The 18,703-nt window shown below is 40.6% G+C and overlaps 1 protein-coding gene across 1 annotated transcript in view; it reads right to left on the bottom strand.

Annotated features, from left to right (window-relative positions):
- Nucleotides 1-18,703, bottom strand: part of RELN (reelin) — a 309,109-nt gene that overhangs the window by 11,692 nt on the left and 278,714 nt on the right. Inside the window, exons 48-63 of the mRNA XM_009289098.2 lie at nt 17,395-17,535; nt 15,838-16,015; nt 14,379-14,572; nt 13,017-13,273; nt 12,087-12,241; nt 11,047-11,261; nt 10,130-10,307; nt 8,613-8,788; nt 7,157-7,263; nt 6,502-6,744; nt 5,798-5,970; nt 4,096-4,169; nt 3,108-3,269; nt 2,607-2,764; nt 1,518-1,737; nt 308-505 (exon numbers count right to left, since the gene is read on the bottom strand). Of these exons, the coding sequence (XP_009287373.1) occupies nt 308-505; nt 1,518-1,737; nt 2,607-2,764; nt 3,108-3,269; nt 4,096-4,169; nt 5,798-5,970; nt 6,502-6,744; nt 7,157-7,263; nt 8,613-8,788; nt 10,130-10,307; nt 11,047-11,261; nt 12,087-12,241; nt 13,017-13,273; nt 14,379-14,572; nt 15,838-16,015; nt 17,395-17,535 (2,829 nt within the window). The remainder of the gene's footprint in view (nt 1-307; nt 506-1,517; nt 1,738-2,606; nt 2,765-3,107; nt 3,270-4,095; nt 4,170-5,797; nt 5,971-6,501; nt 6,745-7,156; nt 7,264-8,612; nt 8,789-10,129; nt 10,308-11,046; nt 11,262-12,086; nt 12,242-13,016; nt 13,274-14,378; nt 14,573-15,837; nt 16,016-17,394; nt 17,536-18,703) is intronic.

Raw genomic sequence — 18,703 nt, 5'->3', positions numbered from 1 at the left:
AAGTGTTATTTCTACATCCCTGAACATCAACACACCATTCGTGCAAAACATTTAATGGTGAAAAATGCACACAGATAAGGAGGCTGTTTCTTCCCCTCATATCTTTAAAACAAGTTTTCTGGTTTTTTTTCAAGTATATTGATAAACACTAGACCGGAATTTCTTAATCAGCCTTCCTCTTATGTTTTCTTCTTTGTTTACCCTCTCATCAACCTTTTTTCTTGCACAGTGATGCAAAGATAGATTCTTTCTTAGCAGAAATATATCATGTGAACTTAGAGGTAATGAAATGTGACTGGGTACTCACAGGGGAACATTATAAGACACTCTTTGGGCTTGTATAAAGTCCTTTGGCTGATGCTGTGCAATTACTTGCCATGTAATTCCATTATTTACACTGTATTGGAGGAGCACTGCCTTGTCTACAGTGTTAGGATCACTCAGATTGGTATTGCAACTGTCTGTTTGTGAAATACTTCCAATTTGCAAAACAAACATGATTTTGCTGTAAAACACAGAAAAGGTATTTTCAATATGCAAAAATTATTCCAACAGGAACAATAACATTTCCAGGTTTATTGCAGTTACCTTATTAAAACTTTGAGCATCCTCAAGAATCATTACTTTTAACATGCAAAATAAACTCTTCTCACATCTCTAAAACACAGCTCCCCTTTCAAAGTAATAGTTTGCTATGTATAACATACTGCCATATAGTTGGAGGCAATAGATCCAATTTTACAATGTATCTGCACAAAACTGAGATGCATAAACAATACAAACATGCAAATGAGTGTATGAAAAGCTAAAAAAGGGCAAATAAAGGTTGAATATAATAAAGTGCGTAAAAGATTTATCATATTCTACCTGGGTGTTCAAATAAGAAAGGAAGAGCCTGATTTATATGTGGCCAATTTGCCAATTCATCCTGTTTCTAATCTTGCTTTAGACAACTAAATACAAACCAGTCCAGAAAGCAGTCACTCTGTTAAGAGCCAGCACAGGCTGGTTGCATTTGTTTTTCCACGGCCAAAGAGGCTCAATAGATGAAAAAGATACTCCTGTTCATTGCCAGGTGAATATAATTCTATTTGACAACTGAAACGGGAAAATGAGTCCGTAATAACTAATAGCATCTTTAGTCATGACCGTCGTGGAGGCACATGCAAACATGGGATTTGTCTTATCAGATCAGGCACTGGTCCAGACAGTCTGGTGTCCAGTCTTTGCCAACGGCTTCATTGTCAGCGCTGGCTTACTAGACAGTGCTCTGTTGGGCATGACGAAAACATCTGACCTTTTCATCTGACATCGCTTCCTCCTCACTCTCCATCTCCCAAATGGAAGTCACAAAGCATTTTGCCAACCCTAATGTTTATCTGCCAGCCACATCTGACTGCCTGGTAGAGCCAGGTCAGTCCATCCTCATCAATACTGGCCCACATGACTGCATGTACATATGAAGAGTTTCCTTTCTCATGAGCTGCTAAAAGAGCATTTTAGGCTCAAAGTATTACCTTGCTCGCGTGAGATCCAGAGGCTTAGTCACAGCTTGTCGTATTTGACATCCATTAAAATACAGCGAATCTCCATGGGCATAGGGTGCCAGCTGTCCGCATCCATTCCCTATCACTCCCCCCTGAATGGTTTCCCAGTTTATTTCAGTGACTCTTTCAGATTCAAAATTATCTTTAATATAACTGGGGAGGTCATGGCTAAAAACAGAGCAGTCATCACCTAGAAATGACACAGTGAAGTTATAAAACACACAAAAATCAAAAGAATTGAGAAAATTGAGTTGCAGTTCATTGTAATTCCATTCAAGGTTGTGACCCAATATCCGGTGTGACTATAGGCTGAATATATTTCAGCAGATCCATTAATAATGTGCACATTGCTGTACAGCATTCATGTTTAGAAAATTGAGGCTGTGAGTCTTATTTTTTACAGCAGTAGAACTTCAAGAACTGCAATATGGTTTCTCCTGTTTTGCATTGATGCCAATACGAGAAACCTCAAATTGCCGGTCGAAGGGAAATGCGTCTAAAACAGGGAAGGGACCCGATCTTATAAAGTTATGGGACTCTGTCCTGGAAGACATTAAACACTGGCTCTACTCCCACAAAGCACTTACAATTTAATGAGGGCACTCAGGTACCATTAGGCATGTGCTTAGCTGCATTGTGGGATTAGAGCAGAACACTCTGTCCTGATTAGGCACAGAACTGAGTCCCTTACAGGGCCCAGTCACCAACATCTGGATACCATGTACACATCCCCTGGGAGTGGGTGCACCCTTGGAAGGAGTACAGGGGTGGAAGCCATTTCTGGGTAAGCAAGTAGCCATGTTCTGCCTTCAATGAAGGCTGAATGGGCTTTACATACAGTGCCAGACAGCAGAGAATACTGATTCAATCCGGAGAGGGTAAAGGGAGGGAAGAGCTGTTATTTGCAGCTCTGTCAAATTATTAATTTATAAGCTGTTACTCAAGCATTCCAGTGATTAATTTAGACATGTTACATCACTCCATCTTTATCTTTTTGTTTAATCTTGAGCTAGATTAGACTGCAGCAGGTGTATAAGAAAGAAATTGAAGAAATGAAACCTTGATATCCTTCGTCACAAATGCAAATGGCTCCAGTCGTGCAATATCCGTGACCACTACAGAGCTTAGGGCACGCTTCCCCAATGTACACGTGGTCAATTGCCCAGCTTTGCTTCTCTAGTTCTTCTCCCTTCTGAATCCACCTGAACTGAGTTGCACTGCAAATATCAAAATCCAAACAGCATATTATGATGTGTAGCAATTAAACACATCTGTACAGCAACGTTCAAATATGCCAGCAGCAGATGTAATGAAGAATGTAGTATGAAGGGGTTGTGACTTCAATAACTGGGAACACCCACCCTGAATGGGTGGCTGCTACCTCATTGGCAGTAGCCATTTCTATTAACAAAAAGCTTCCTGAAAAACATTAATTATGTATCATATCTAAATCCAGCAATAAAGAAGCATTTTTAATTCACCAGTTGTTCCAAGCAAACAGTGCCAGCAAGACAGCTGACATTTTATAGGCCCACAGTGGCTGACCTTTCAGTAACCTACCTGGATGAGACATGATCAGGCAGCTGGATAGTTATTCTTCTCCACATGGAGCTGTTGACAGAGTTATAGATGGTAGCTTCATGGAACTGAAATGGGGAGCAGCCAATGCTATTAGATGAGGAAGGAAGGCAGTGTGTTTGGACGAGTTGCCATGAGTCTGTCCTGTAGGAAAGAAAAAAAAAATGTTTTAGAACAACTGAAAGAATAATGAAAGAGAAACAGGCAATTTCTAAGGTTCATGGCATTGCCTGTCTTACTAAACAAACCAAAGAGATTGTCAGCAATGGTTTCCATGCTCTGTAGCCACAGACAGACAAGAGGTGAGAGGCTGAAACCCCGGTGCAGCCAGGGAGGACTTTCCAGCACCAGGTTTGAATGCTGTGAAATCCTTGGTGGTGGTACACACAGTGGAGTCCAACCCAGAGCTCCTCTGGGTGGCGTGACAGAGGGATGTATTTAGGAGTCTGCTCTTTAGTCTCTCTCTTACAGTGTTCAGAAAAGAGTCCGACAGAATTTGCTCCATGTTTACCCACAGTCATTTGAGCACAGAATATACCTTCACTTTTACAAATTATAATGCACTACTATACTGCAGCACAGGAGACAGTGTTATTGTTTGCTAGTTAAAGAGCAAATTGGAATTAAGTAACCTCCACTTCATTACACCTTGGTCCTAAATATATAGTCCTGTATCATACTAAGACAACAGTTTCCTGTGAATGTGGTTTTCTGTGAGCACATTTTTAACAGGAGCATGCTCATGACTGTAACTGCAAGCTCAGTGCCATGAATCTGTCAACATCTGGGATAAATTATAAAGAGAATTTATAGGAGTTGTGTAGACAAATCCCAGTGCTTCCAAACGGGCTTTGTTCAGATCCTGTTACAAGGTGAATATCAAAGTAATTGCTTTAATAAGTAAAAGCTCTCTACGTTTTTAATATCATACTATTTTTTTTTTAGGTCTATGTATTCTGCTCTCATTTACCTGGCATCCTTCGTATACTCCAGCATCACGGAGTGGAGGTCCCCACAAGAATTTGCCTCACAGCCAACCACGATCTATAGCACAAATAAAATTGGCTGCTGTAACAAGTCAGGTAGACATTTAATGTGATACGTAATGAAATCTTGCTCTCCTTTTTTTCTTTACAGGGGGTATAAAAGAGATTGCTGACTTAGATCTTGGACAAAATCCATCAAAAGTAGATGGAAAACAAAAGATGCAGTACTTCTGATACTGCTTTTACTTAATGAAATTTACTTCATTGCTATTGTTATTTTCAAACAGAATCCTAACACTAAGTGCCTAAAGTTCAAATTAAATACATAAACAAACATTGTTTCTGAAATACAAAGATGTGGTAGCTCCTTGGAATTTCAGAAAGTGAAGTACCTGACTATATATTAATTACCTATGAAATTTATAATTCGTAATGATAAAAATATGGATATAAACTTGAAGTCAATCCAATTTAAGAATAGAATTATTCTGAATATTTTAAACAATAAGCATATTTGTGTCATGTTAGAGTGGAAAGATTACAGTACCCAATGTACAGTACTGAATATATAATAGAAAGCTAAAATTTAAGAGCTTCAAAACCAAATGGCAGCCATGCGCTAGAGCTGAGTTCTTAGTTTAGAAATAAAATTTTTGCAGTGACTAGTGAAGAAAAAGGAGGAGACAGGAGAAAAAAAACCTTTGCAATGAGAGCTTAGTAACACAAACTATTACATGCTGAAGGGTTATTGTAATTTTTGCCCTTAAAGTAGAGGAAAAAGATGATAGGCTGGCTAAAATAAGCAGCTTGGGGGGGTCTTGACATTCAGTAGTAAAAAGCATGTCAGACTCCTCTTTTATATAATTTCTTCAAAGATGGCATGCTGTGTGAGTGGGGGAAGCAGTGCTTTGAGGGAGTATATTAGACAGTCAATATAAATAGGCAATGATGTTGAGAAAAGGTGAAAATATTGATTAGTGGAAAATGGAAAATTCTGGAGCTGTCTTGTCAAACAGAAGAGGAAGAAAAAAAAAACATAACAAGAAAACAGATGACCATTTTGATAACCTTGCTTTCATATTAGTTCCTGCCTTTTAAGACATGGTGCTTGGGAAAGGGCCTAGAACATTTCTGGACAACAACTACATGTTGCCTCTGGCCCATGCAGAATTCTACCTTAAAACAAAATAAAATATTCAGAAATGTTTCTCTGTCTATTTAGATAGTTTGCCATGACACAAGTAAGTAGAAGGGGTACTTCTACTTGAGCACTTTTGCATTTTCAAGATGCCACTCTTCTCCAGCCTGCCTCTACCTTGCCTTTTCTGCTTATTCACTAGTTATGGGGAAATGGCATATCCTGCATGCCGTGTATTCCCACCTTAGAAAATAATCCCTACTGTATCTGATGATCCAGTAATTTCATGAGAAAGGGATTAGACTTCTAATCCCTCTCAGTAACCCCGAAAGCATACAGACAGTCAGACTAATTTGACATTTAACATTCATGCAACCTTCCTGGTTCCCATTCCCTACACTTCAGAATTTCCTTTAACTTCTAATAAAAAGTCATTTTTAATTATTCATCCAATTGAGCATCCTAGTTGGAAGAAGAATAATTTCTGGAGACACATTAGATGATTTTTCATTGCATACTTTACTTTGGAGAGAGAGAACATTTCTTACTTTAAACTGCATCATGTATCCTGGCTGTATAATGAGCTCCCTGGAGGACAGGATGTTGTGTGTTTTGTCCTTTTTCTTATTTGGCCAGTAGAGATGGAATGATGGATTTCCACAGAACCCTGCAGTCCTGACTGCATTAGGGTAAAAACTCCAGTTTTCTTCATGAGAGGTGCCTTTATTAAGATGAGTTAAATACAATTACTGCATTGTCTCAGTAAACATCAAGGCTTAGTAATGAATCCACAGACTCACTAGATACAGTGCTTTAGTGATATAAACGCTAAATTTATGCTATTTGTCATGACACGCAGTAAGTAAGCTACTAACAGACATAATAAAAACATCAGCTCCAGAGAGGTAGTTAAAATGGTTAAATAATAGTATTTTTTAAAAATATGATTAAATAAAACTTTCCTACACAGGAATTTAAATGAAATGAGTTGGACTGAAATAAAATTTTTTGTCTTTCTTATAGGTATATACATATATACACACACACACATATACATATCTGAATATACATGTGTTTATATATTTACACACCCCTATTAGTAGCGTGAAGAATAGTATATAAACAGCAGTAGTCTACAAAATGAAAAATTTGCTGAGTTAAAAAAAAAGAAAAAGTGTGCTTGCAAGCTCACAGGGCTTATCTTAGATAAGATAATGCCAGGCAACAGATTAGCTGTCACAGCCTGTCTTACCGTCATCAAACGTGTCTACCAGCTGGCTGGGGTTGATCTCTGCTCCTCCGATCAGGATGTTATCCAGCGCCCACTGCGCCCGGTCGGGGCCTGAAACCACGATCCCGTTGCTGATGGTAAAAGGCTGCCACCAGCGCAAGCGGGTTGTATTGGTCAGAGCGTGTTCCGGGAGGAGGATGTAGTCATGCCTGACTGAGATGTATTTTTGGTAATCCATCTCATGAAGCAAAGTCCAGGATATCCCTAGAATGAAAAGATGCAGGTTTAGTAATAAAAACAAGCGTATGGTAGAATCGTCTAAAAGATTAAAGGAAGATAATAGGAAATAAAAAATAATAGCTATGGTCTTCTGATAGACAAATCTTAACTTCTAAGGGTAGTTGGCAACTGTTACTCATTGCAAGAGTAATCTTGTAATCGTATAAAGGAATCAAATTGGCTGGAAGCCACTGATTACTGAAAGCGGGCAGGAGGATTATGGAAAACTGTGCAATAGAAGGAAATTTTAGATGGGGAAAAAACTTTACAAGGAAAAAAATAACTTTACAAATAAAAATTATCTTATTTTGGATCTCTCTGACAACTTCTCAGATATTGATGGTGCTTGAATACAGAACAAGGCTGTAGCTTAGCTGAAGCTACAAGATGTACTTGCCTCCATCAGTGGAATAGTCTAGCAGCACTCCCTCCTTTCTGCAAGTTGGTCTGTGGCATGTTGTCATGTTGTTTTCACTCCCAATTCTCCCCCAATACTGTAGAAACCTAAGAGTAAATGTATAAGTTTACATCTGTTAAAGATCTGCACAAATCGAGATGTTTGCTTTCTGTTAGGAGATGTACTGAAAATGTTCAAAATGCCAGCATTTTAAGCAAGTAACATGAATGTACAAGTCGAGCAAAAGTTTCCAAAAACATGGCCTAGTAATTCCCATGGGAACCTCATGAAATTCAGCAAAGTCCTGCCCCCGGGAGGGACTAACCCCTTGCAATGGTACCAGCTGGGGACTGACTGGCTGGGAGCCGCTTTGCTAACAGTTTCCTGGGAGTCCTGGTGGAAAGGGGGCTAAACATGAGTTAAGAAGGTGCCCTCACAGCAATGAAGGACATAAAAGAAGTTGATAAACTGAGGCAAGGTGAGTGGAGTCCACTGAAATGGTTGGGGCTGGAGCACATGCCCTGTGAGGAGAGGCTGAGGGACCAGGGCTGGTTCAGCTTGGAGAAGATGGCTGGTACTGGGAGACAGTGGTCATACAGAAAAATCACTGTGAGGGTAACTCAACAGTGGAACAAGCTGTCCAGAGAGACTGTGGGATCTCTCCTTGGAGGTTTTCAAGACCCAATAGGTCAAAACCCTGAGCAACCTGGTCTGAATTCAGTTGAACTGGCTCTCTGTCCTTGGAGGTTTTCAAGACCCAATAGGTCAAAACCCTGAGCAACCTGGTCTGAATTCAGTGTTGAACTGGCTTTGAGCATGAGGTTGGACTAGAGACTCCCCAAGGCCCCTTCCTTCCTGAAAGGTTGTGTGATTCAGTGAATTCTTGCTGAATTACAGAAGTGAGAGTGTGTGGCTTTATTAAAGCCATACAGCCAAGGGAAATGATGCTGAAGTTGTCTTCTACGTCATGTCCTTAGCTTGTCTAGACTGACATAATTCCATTGCTCTCCAGCTAAGTCATCCTTTTCTGCAGCACGTGAGTGGAGTGGGTCTTGTACGGGCACCCAAGGGAGGACAACGGCAGAGGTTATGTTCTGAACTCAGCAGGAGACACAGCTGGTGCCTCCAGGGTGGAGACAGTGGTGCCCAGGAGACTGCGGTATCTTGCCTCTTTGCAGGGCAGATGTTGCTGACTTCAGGACATTCCTGGGGAAGGGGACCTGCTGCTTCACCGGGGCAGGGCAGACTCCTTCCACTGTGCTAGGATGAGCCTTGCTCTCTGCGACCCATCTGAAAGCATCAGTGCCTTGAGAATCATAATCTAATTAGTGTCTACCTGCGATAACGCTACGCTTGTGGTGGCCTAGGAATTCCCTGAGCTACAAGCTATGTCACCTGCTGCTTTGTCAGTGTTTAACAGAGTTCCCCGTTAAAATGACATGGAAACAGGACCTACTTTGCCCCCCGCAGGTCCAGATCTTGAGTGACAGCCTGCCTCACAGTTGCACCTCCAAAATACAGAGTTGTGTCTTCTGCGAGAATCCCACACTCAGTACAGGTATTTCCACCTTCTAAGGACATCCATAAATCTGGTTTAATTTCTTCATTGTCAAAGCGCTCCTTCAGGAAAGTCTGTAAGTAAGGTGTTTAACATAAAGCACAGGTAATCATGATCTCAATTAAGCCTTTCTGATGACCACAGCTGGAACTGACCTAAACATGCTTCAAGGGCTCATGAACACTAAAATATTTTTTTCAAGGTGACTGAACATAATCACTTTTGGCTGAACATTTAGCCACTTGAGGTGAATTGGCTAAATGTGAAAATATGTTAGGGCTAGATTTTAACATACTTGGGAGGTAATCCAGCACACTAAAATTTGCGTGTGCAAATGAATAGGTCTAATTCATAACTGCGGTTACTTAAGACTATGTAACACCACTCCAGTACATATCTAGTATGTATGGGAGAAATTGCTATTCTATATTTTTCCCCAGTAAAACCAGTACTGCAATGAAATTTTAGGGTTATTGTAGTGAATATGCATTTATGCAACTGTCTGCACAAATATTTGCAGTGAAAACCATCTAGAATATATCTCTGATTTCCATTTGCCTCCAGGTGTGCAGTAAAAGCAATGCCATGAGTGAAATCCTGGCATTAAGGAGATAGTAGTAAAACTCCTCTAAAATTGCTAGGATTTTATCCCAAATGTCCTTAATGTGAAAAATACATTACTAATGAAAAATTGCAAACAGATAATATTTGTTCATGTAATTAGTATCTCAGATGAAAGACAGAAGGTTATAATAATTCAAATGACATAACTGAAAAGTTAAATAGTTACATTCTCTTTAGACAGAAGGCTTCTTAACCTGTTGTTTCTGTGGAGCACGTACCTATTCTGTTCTTATCTGATGTAGAAAAAATGAGATGGTAAACACTGCATTTTAAACTGATTTGGGGCTGCTTACATATTATTTTCTGAATATGTTAAGTTTTAAAAATATTTTAACTTTTAAATTCACAATATCTAACTAGATTTCACTCACTTGTTATAGGATAATGCTTAACAGCTAGGTGAGTTCATTTTATGTAATTTTATGTCATTTTCTTCTATTCCCTACTTCAGTAAGCTCTGTCATGATAAAGACAATCTTTCCACAGGTCTTGATCAAATATAATCATATGTGCAAGGGTGATTTAGATCATACAATGATGATCTAAGGATGAACAGTGAACTTTATCACAGCTTTATTGGGCAGTGTTATTTGAAAAGGAACAAACCCGTTCTTGGATATGCAGTAATAGTTTTGTTAAAAAATGATAAAAGGGCTGAAAATGGATTTGGGTATCTTCAGGCTAACAGGAATCAAAGCTAAATTTCCAGCGGGATCGATCTCCTTCTCTCTCTCTCTTTCTCAGCCAAACAGATGGCAAAATTCACACTTTAAAACAGGCAGTAAAATTACCTTCAGTGTTTGGGTCAGATAGCAGTTTGGTCCCGAATACCCAGGATCACAGATGCATTGCTCATTCAGGCAGTCTCCATGACCTCTACAGTTTTCCAGACAACCAGGGCCCAGATAGAAATTATCGATGGCCCACTGCATATCTGAGTATTTCTGGTAGAACCGAAACCTCACGGGACTAGATATAAAGGAATGAAGAAAAACAGACATATGTATAAAACAACTTTGCTCAATTGAAAAAAGGTGGGTGAAACACAATACTGACTGTACTATATGTACAATATGTACTATATGTACAATATATACAATATTGTCCTATATGTACAATATGACTGTACTATCCTCCAAGCTTCCACAAGTAATATCTGGCATTATCTGTTGAAATTGGTTTTATACATATCCATATCTTCTTCTTCACACATGTCCTACCTATGATGTATGGACGGATTCCAGACACTGCTGAAGCTGGGAAAAGCTATTCTGGCTTCTTGCAAGAGAATTTCAGTTTTGGTTATACTTCCTGAGCAGATTAGTCCAAAATATAAGAGATTGTAATTTTGCAGAAAAAGACAAACGGTTTGCATATGTGCAGACTACTGCAGACAATAAGGGTAACTTTTCCACTCAGTAAGGTCATAAATCTACTCTCTAATTGACCACAGCTGTATGAACAGAGCAGAACATGTTGTACCGGAGCAGACTGCAGAGAAGCAAGGATAACTTTGCCGGTTGTTCAGACCAAGAGTCATGGTAAGTCTTGATTGATAGAAAATAAAATTATGCAGCATATGTGATGAACGTGAACGCTGCTAGTCTGCACTTTCCTTGAAAGAAAATGAACAGGCAGACGTATCCCCTGTTGTGTTTTCCAGAAGGTACTGAATCCAAGACAAAATGAGTAGCGAATTCATACTTACTTGCCCACAAGGTTTTCAGGCAGTGAGTAAGTCACTCTTTTCCATCCTTTTGTGGGAAAGAAGACAGATGGCTGTGAAACACTCCCAGAACATTTTGGATCAGCTGGTAAACACTGAGGTACTAAGTAACTCCAGCTAACGCCAAAGTCAGTGGAATACTGCACATGGACCTGATTTTGTGCGAGTTTTTCTGAGGTTTTACATCCAACAGAAACCTAATAAAGAAGAGAGCATAAGAGCATTAAATTAGAATTGTGGTGGCGGTGGTTAGAGTTTAAAAAAATGTTTGAACCTGAAAACTGACTGCAGAATTTTGCTTGAAATGATGGCAGTAGCAGTGCTTGTATGGTACCAGTCATCTGCAGATCCCGTCAATATTCCCAAGACTGAGAACAGGCACCATATTCTGAGTTTCATTTTCTTCTAGTTAGCTCACATTTCTGGATTTCCAGGTTTTGACACTTGTGCCTTATACCCCAGTACTCCATAACTAATAAAGTTAATCTCCCCTCCCACACAACCTAAGATTTGAATATTTCAGAGGAGGCCACCCAGCTCAGTTATGTTAGGCGGACTGTCTTTATGGGAGAGACGTGCAAAGGGCTCTTACAACTTCTATATATTGCTGGGTTATTTCTTTAATTTAGGTAAGGAGTGTATGAAGGGCAGTTTGGGTGCAGGTTTGATGTAAATGCATGACAACATAGGAGTGGTGTGGACTACTTTGGAGCTGCTTTTCACTCACCACGCAGCTGTAACAAAATAAACACCTTGTATATGTGTAATATCCTTATTACATGATGTCCATACAACTGCTGTGCTGGAAGAGAAGAGCATGTCACCTCTGAGAACAACCTGCGGTATTAGAGCTGACCAACATGGAGCAGGTGAGAAAAATGAGGATGGTCTAATAATAATGCTTTTCCCTGCAGGGAATGGCTCATGCGTAGGCCTACACATCATCCTACCTCCTGAAAAATCTGCTTAGACCTGGAGCAAAATGTGTTTTTGAATAATTATATTGCAGACAGAGATTTTACCTTGAACTGCATAATCCAGCCTTCTGTAGGAGTCAGGTCATGGGTGATGGCGTAGACCTCTCTGCCGTCATGGCTCCCGCAGATCATGACACCATCAGGCGAATCACAAAACCTCTCGATTGAGCAATCATCATGGAATAACCAGTGTTCATTCACTTGAAAATAAATGGCAATGTCAGTAATATACAATGACAATGCAAATTAAAGAAAACAGGGAGTAGTGTTAACCACTAAAGGTGATTCATGGCTTTATTTTTCATCCTACATGAGAATTATTTAGTATCGCTCCTGAGAATGTCAGTACCCCATCTTTCCCATGTACATATTTATTACATTTATCACATTTATTGCTCAAAGCACCTCTTACTACTCTCTTACATAAGTATTAGAGCATTTTTTTTTAATGTTCAAGAAGTAAGGGTCTGGGACTTACTCAAAACATAAACTTCTGTTGCACTGGATATTACGGGAAAACTTTTTAGTGGGTGTTGCCTACATGTCTGCACAAAGGGTACCCCAGTACTCTTAGCTGTTAAGCCTTGTAAACATCCAGAAATACATCCTCTACAAAATTTAGTTGTAAAATGTAACTTAACTTTCCTGAAGAATGTTTAAAAAAGTTAGGAAATAGGAAACAAATACTCAGGTTAAGAAATCTGCTTAGAATAACCTGGCACTTTTAAATCCTTTTTTCTTTCTTTGAAGAGAAATTAATCTTCTAAGTAAATTCATGCAGTAAAAAAAGAAAAGTTACATTACATCTTTTCATTTTGTATTTTGTGAACTAAAAATGAAAGACAAGACCCCTGTAGCGATGGGATTGTCTGTGATATCTGTCACAGTGAGACAAAGATTCAGAGGCTCAGCAAGGTTTGGAAATCACTGCACTGACTTCTTGCTCTTTAATTCAGATCCACGTGAAACATTTACCTGTAGTTTTGTCTTCCATGAACATGTCGAAGGCAATCCTCCCAGTGGGACCTGCGTCGGCAGGGGAGCGCTCATGCTGCGGCAGGGGAGCGCTGCTGAAGGTGTCGAGCATCACCGTCCTCTGGTCAGCTGAGCCAGAGATCAACACGTTGTCGATAGCCCAGTCGTTCTGGTCCAGGCCATCGTGTTTAGGCTGCCACCAGCGGAAGCGCGTCCCGATGGTTTTGGCATCGTAGGGAAGGAGGATGTTCACAAAGCTGAAATAAAAAGTGGAAATTAGTTGTAGGAAAGCCACAGGAGGAGGACACTTCTCAATGCTCTGTGCTGGGTACTTTGACCAGGTCCACTCCCATTGTTTCCTATAGTATGTGGAAGTTGGGAAAGAAGGAGAAGACCGGGTGATCGAGCCTATGTTCCCCTACGGGAGATTGCTCAAACAAAAAACCTTCCTGAACACTCCCAATGTCATCCCTGGGACAGGGGCTAAGAGTGAGGTGGGAAGGGCCAGCAGCCAGGCTGTGGCATGGTTTGAGCAACGTCACGTGCTCCAAGTGTGCTTATGGGACCAAATGCAATGGTGTAGACTAGCAGGGTATGTCCATAAGGTCCTAATTAAGAGAAGTGTTAAGAAGGAGAATGTTGAAGTAAAATTAAGATTACTATTTTCAACCTGGAGCCATTCAGCAAGATAGCAATGTTCCAGCACAATTTTCTCATTTCCATTACAACAGTAGATGATAGTACACTTAAATCTCTTGTCTAATTAAAGTGCTAGTGATTTCTTGGTGTGTTCAAATGAAATAACAAACAATGGGTCCCTCCCAGCCCCATTTTCTATGAGTCTTTTAAATTAGTCAGTGAGGAAAAGGTCCACCTATATCTATGCATGATTTGAATCTCACAAATATCTGAAAATAGGGCTTGAGTGTATCCATCCTTTTGATGGATATCTGCAGAAATTCAGTTTCTCCTCTACACACCATTTTCTAACTAGTTGAAGCAATGACTTTCTGCTCTTGTCAGAAAGAAACTAGATTTCAAATGAAAGCATCTTAAAGAACAGGATGGACATCATTACAGTAGCTATTAATTTATCTTCCTGCAACCATTTACAAATCTAGCAGACTGCTACAGACTCCCTATTACCCTTTTATTTCTGGCCTAGCAGCTGCACAAATGCTGATGCTCAAGCACATGCACTGAGGCCATTCATACATGCTTGCAGGACTGGACAGGCTGAACTCTTAAAGATCTGACATCCAAACCACAGCAGTAATATGTCCCACAGGTTCTTATGAAACATTCAAGACCACCTTACTTTAGTACAGGAAATTATATAGGCAGAAGAAGGTGTCTACAAACCCGGGCTTGCTGAATTGATCATAGAAAATTTCCATTAAGATGTTCCAGGTGATTCCACCATTCACAGAATACTCCAGCAGCACTCCTTGGTTGCGGTTATTAGGAGTTATCAGACATCCATACATGAAATAAAACTGGATGAATTCTGCACTGGTGAGGTTCAAGTCCACTGTTACTAACATACGGCTGCAGCCCTTAAAAGCAATGAAAAAATATGTTGGCTGGCAAAACTTATGAGCATAAAAAGTGTTAGACTATGCAGTCACTATTAATGTAACTTCATGTTGTAAAACCTTCAAAACTGTACAAAATTATACTACTTATAACAAAGGTAAAGCTACAACAGAACAATAAATGTTCTTCCCTAAGGACATAATTTGAGTTATGTTGCATCTTAAAAATTCTTGTGTATTCATACATGTTGCTACTTGTACCTGCAGCTTTACAACATTCAGTGTCAAGAAGTGTATTCACCTTTCTCCTGAATACAAGTTACATAAATCCATGCCTCCAGTGTAAAACACAAGGTTTTCCAGGCAGAATTATTGAATCACTGACTATCTGCTAATGGCTCAATTTATGCAAACCGTCGAATGGCACAGCAGTTTTAGTATGTGTGTTTTCCCATAATCCCTTGTATATTTCACATTGCTTCGTCTATTAGTTAGTGATGCCTACTTAGTCCTACTGGAAGGAAGTGGAAATGTAATGCTTCTGTTAGTTTATTTTAGAAAAGTTGTGTCAGTTTGAACCTAGTTATAAATTTGCATGGAAAAGATCTACAAGCATAAGTTTTACATGTTTCTAAAATACTATTTTGTCATTTTTATAATCCCGAGGTTATCTGTAAGCAAACTGTAATTCAGCAGCAGGCTGGGTTATATACCTACGTATGTAGCTAAAACAGGAAATTTTACTCTGAGTTTACTCTGAAAAAAACCACCAATGAAATATCTGAAGGATGAGGCTACACATGGATGTATTTTCAAGGACCAAGTGCAAGTTATACATATGCAAATACCTAGTTATTAATTTACCTCTGTGGTCTGATCAGAAGCTGCACCAAACTCCAGTCTCTGGAATTTATAAGTGCTATGAGGAGGCTGTTATGAGTGAGTGGAATTCAATGTCTACATACTTGGACTGCGTTTTAATCTACCAGCTCCACCTCCAAAGGCCCCTCCACAGCTCCTTTCAGGAGGCACACACACTATATCTCACTTTCCTGGCTGCAGCGTAGCCAGGAACATGGTATCTCTTTCCTGGAGTGTTTCTGGCTGGCCCTAGACTGTAGGACCTGCCTGACCTTCAGCTAGGCGAAGGATGTAAGATTTTTTTATATGTTATATGTTTAATATGTTATGCTGATATTTTTTAACACCTTGCTATTTATTTAACTTTTTAAATCAGTCCCATTTATACTGTCTGGAGTGAGTTGGCCCCTGTGCTGAACACACACCCCGCTGAAGTGAAGAGCCATCCCAGAGGCTACCGCCCCGCAGACCGTGCTCAGTTTGCCCCCGTTCACTGTCAGCCAGTTCTGGTTCGACGGCGAGCGATTGAAGTTATCTTTCAGTTGTGTCGGAAGGGGGGTCTCTGGCTCATCGCAGTACAGCCCACCCCAGTGCTCATCGCAGCTGCAGAGGAAAACAAATGCAAAATTGAGCTGGCAAAGGCTCTGCATGGAGGTTTAATCAGTGCCATGTTATTCCACATTAAGGTGCCATCTTATTCCGCGTAGAGGCTGTCTGCATCATTTACTAGCGCACAACTGGTATATGCGGGTTGCAAACATCTGCCACTTCTTTTTGTAGTTAATATGAAACAAAAATGACTTTAGGAAGGCTAGTATTATGTATCATTCAAGCTGCTAATACAGAGTACACTCCAGCACAGAGTAAAATCAGTAAAATACATTGTACTTGGATAGATAAACCTAAGAGAATGTGCCAAGCCTAAGAATGTCCTGCTAATGTTAAATTTTAAGTAAGAAGTTTATATAAAATTTTAGTGGATGGGTACTTTCCTGTTGTTTCTTCATATAGTCCCCCTTTTTATTTCTCCTCTGAAAAACCTTCTTATAATGTGTCAAAGATTGGATAACAGCATGGAAATGTGTTCTGCTACTATGCAGATTTCCCCAGGGAGATTGTGCCTTGGTACTTCCGTGCTGTCAGGATAGAGGACAACGCAATAATATGTCTATTCTGCAGCAGAATATATTTCTAACAAACATAGTCACAGCACAATTATACAACCATTCTCCCATTTCTGTTGCCATTTGTGGCTGGAAAAAAGCAATACATCCATCTGGAAGGTATTTCTCTGTTGCCAGACAGACAAGTCTGGGGAGATCTGGTTGTTGTTTGTTAGCTTTGCCGGGCTCTATGTGTGCTGTTATACAGACAGTTTGAGGATCAAGCCCGTTTGCCTCCACCGGCAAACCCTACCATGGAGCAGAGGCAGCAGGCCATCAAGCCAACACCAGTCCCAAGGCAAAATCTGGCCTTGGGAAGAACTGGCGTATATCCTCCTGCTTAGTGGACGCGTCCCACCTCCAGCCCAGGTCCTCTGCGCCCAGTGCCAGGACGAGGGCATGGGGACGCAGCATGAAACCCCTCGGGAATAAGGATGACATCTTCTGGGAAGCTCCAGGACTGTACATCCCTAGAGGGGTGTGCAAACTCAAGGGTACCCTTCTCCCTACCTGGTGGGAGGGGAGCAAAGATGCAGCATAGGCAACAGCAGAGGCGATGCATTGCCACTGCGGAAAGGACCGGCAGCATCGCCCACAACGTGCGAACAGGCAGAGGTCTGGCAGAGCCAACCCCTGCACTTACCCTTCCTCTTGTTATTTCTATTCCCAAGTGGTCCCGGTACCCTGCTCAATTTTAACAGCAAAATCCACCTTCCTTTTAAAAGTTGTATCAAAGTCTTTCCCGCAAGTTCATTAAAAAAACAGCGGAGGGGTGAAATGCCACAGCACTGGGCAGGACAGGGAACAAATGGCACTTACACACAGTTGTCTTGTGCGCACTTCCCATGGCCGCTGCACATGTCTATGCAGCCATCCCCAATGTAGACATTATCGATTGCCCATGTTTGCTGCTTATCGAAAGGAGCAGGCTGGTGCCAGCGGAAACGAGTTGCTTGAGACCTTTTGGAGAGAAAGAAAAACAGAAAGGTAATATTTCTAGCTAAGCTAATCTTTATTGTGACTGAAAGGAAATGTCAATCTTGAAGCTGGACTGCTCCTGGAAGATTTGTTTGATATCAGCACAACCCAGGGCTGATTCCTGACAATGACAAGGTCCCTGAAAAGCCAAGAACAGGGTGCCCACATTTTGAGAGCAGGACAAAGCACGGGTGCTCGGTAGCATGCTGAGAGTGCGGGAGGTGGGAAAGGGATCGCTGGTGAGAGCAAAGCAAGTGGGCTGTGGTTGGTGCAGTGGAGAAGAGGGTAGGAAGAAGGTGGTATGCCCAAAGGGAAGCTCAGACCAGTCATAACCACATTCCAGCAGAAATCCAAACTTGAGGGATAGCTGTGAGCTGGATCAAGCCAGAATCACCCAAATCCTCGAAGTTTCACCCTGAGCCTGAGTTTTATTGCTTCAGTCCAAGTCAACAAATTAACACAACTTTTTCTCTATGAATTCTCCCAACTACACTTAGGTAAGAGCAGCTCTAGGGAATGGGTTGGCTCCTAGGCAAGATGCTGCCATTTATAAATCTACAGGGGACAGGTGAGAGCGCCCGTGCCGGGCTTGTGGCGTGACCCTGGTTTTGCAGTTTCCTCCCTCCCCTCCATCCATGGCATGGCTGGAAATGTTAAGAAATGATCTACGGTGTGATCCTGGCTCCTTTCAGTAAATCATTTTCATTTTTTTGATTAAAGGGGGCCTAGATCCCTATTCAAACACCTTGCTTTGATGTAGCTATATGTGAATTAAGTGTCTCAGCTCCCAAGATAGATGATGAAAACCTAGCTGAAACAGTCAGGGGACACCAAATAGCTATTCAGCTCACGCAGCAGTAGACACCTATATTTGAATAGCTGCGAGTAGATTAATTTCTGTAACTTATAAAAAATACAATTTTAAATTCAAGCTAGTCCATGTTTTGCTGTACAGCACTAGATGGCAGCATTAAACTTTGTGTAGTCTGTTTTCTTTTGAAACTCAAAGAGAAATTACAGTTATTGTAAAAACCAAAGCAAATAAACAGCAAAATCTCCAAAATTCATTCAGTGTAAAAATAGACTTTTTATGGTAAGGTCAATGTTATCCTATGAATTATTTCTTTACAAACTTGTTACATGAGGTGAA

The sequence above is a fragment of the Aptenodytes forsteri genome, unplaced genomic scaffold (genome assembly GCF_000699145.1).
Source record: "Aptenodytes forsteri isolate BGI_AS27 unplaced genomic scaffold, ASM69914v1 Scaffold137, whole genome shotgun sequence".
Lineage (NCBI taxonomy): Eukaryota > Metazoa > Chordata > Aves > Sphenisciformes > Spheniscidae > Aptenodytes > Aptenodytes forsteri.
The sequence above is the reverse complement of the archived record's forward strand: the minus strand, read 5'-3'. Positions and strand labels throughout refer to the sequence as shown.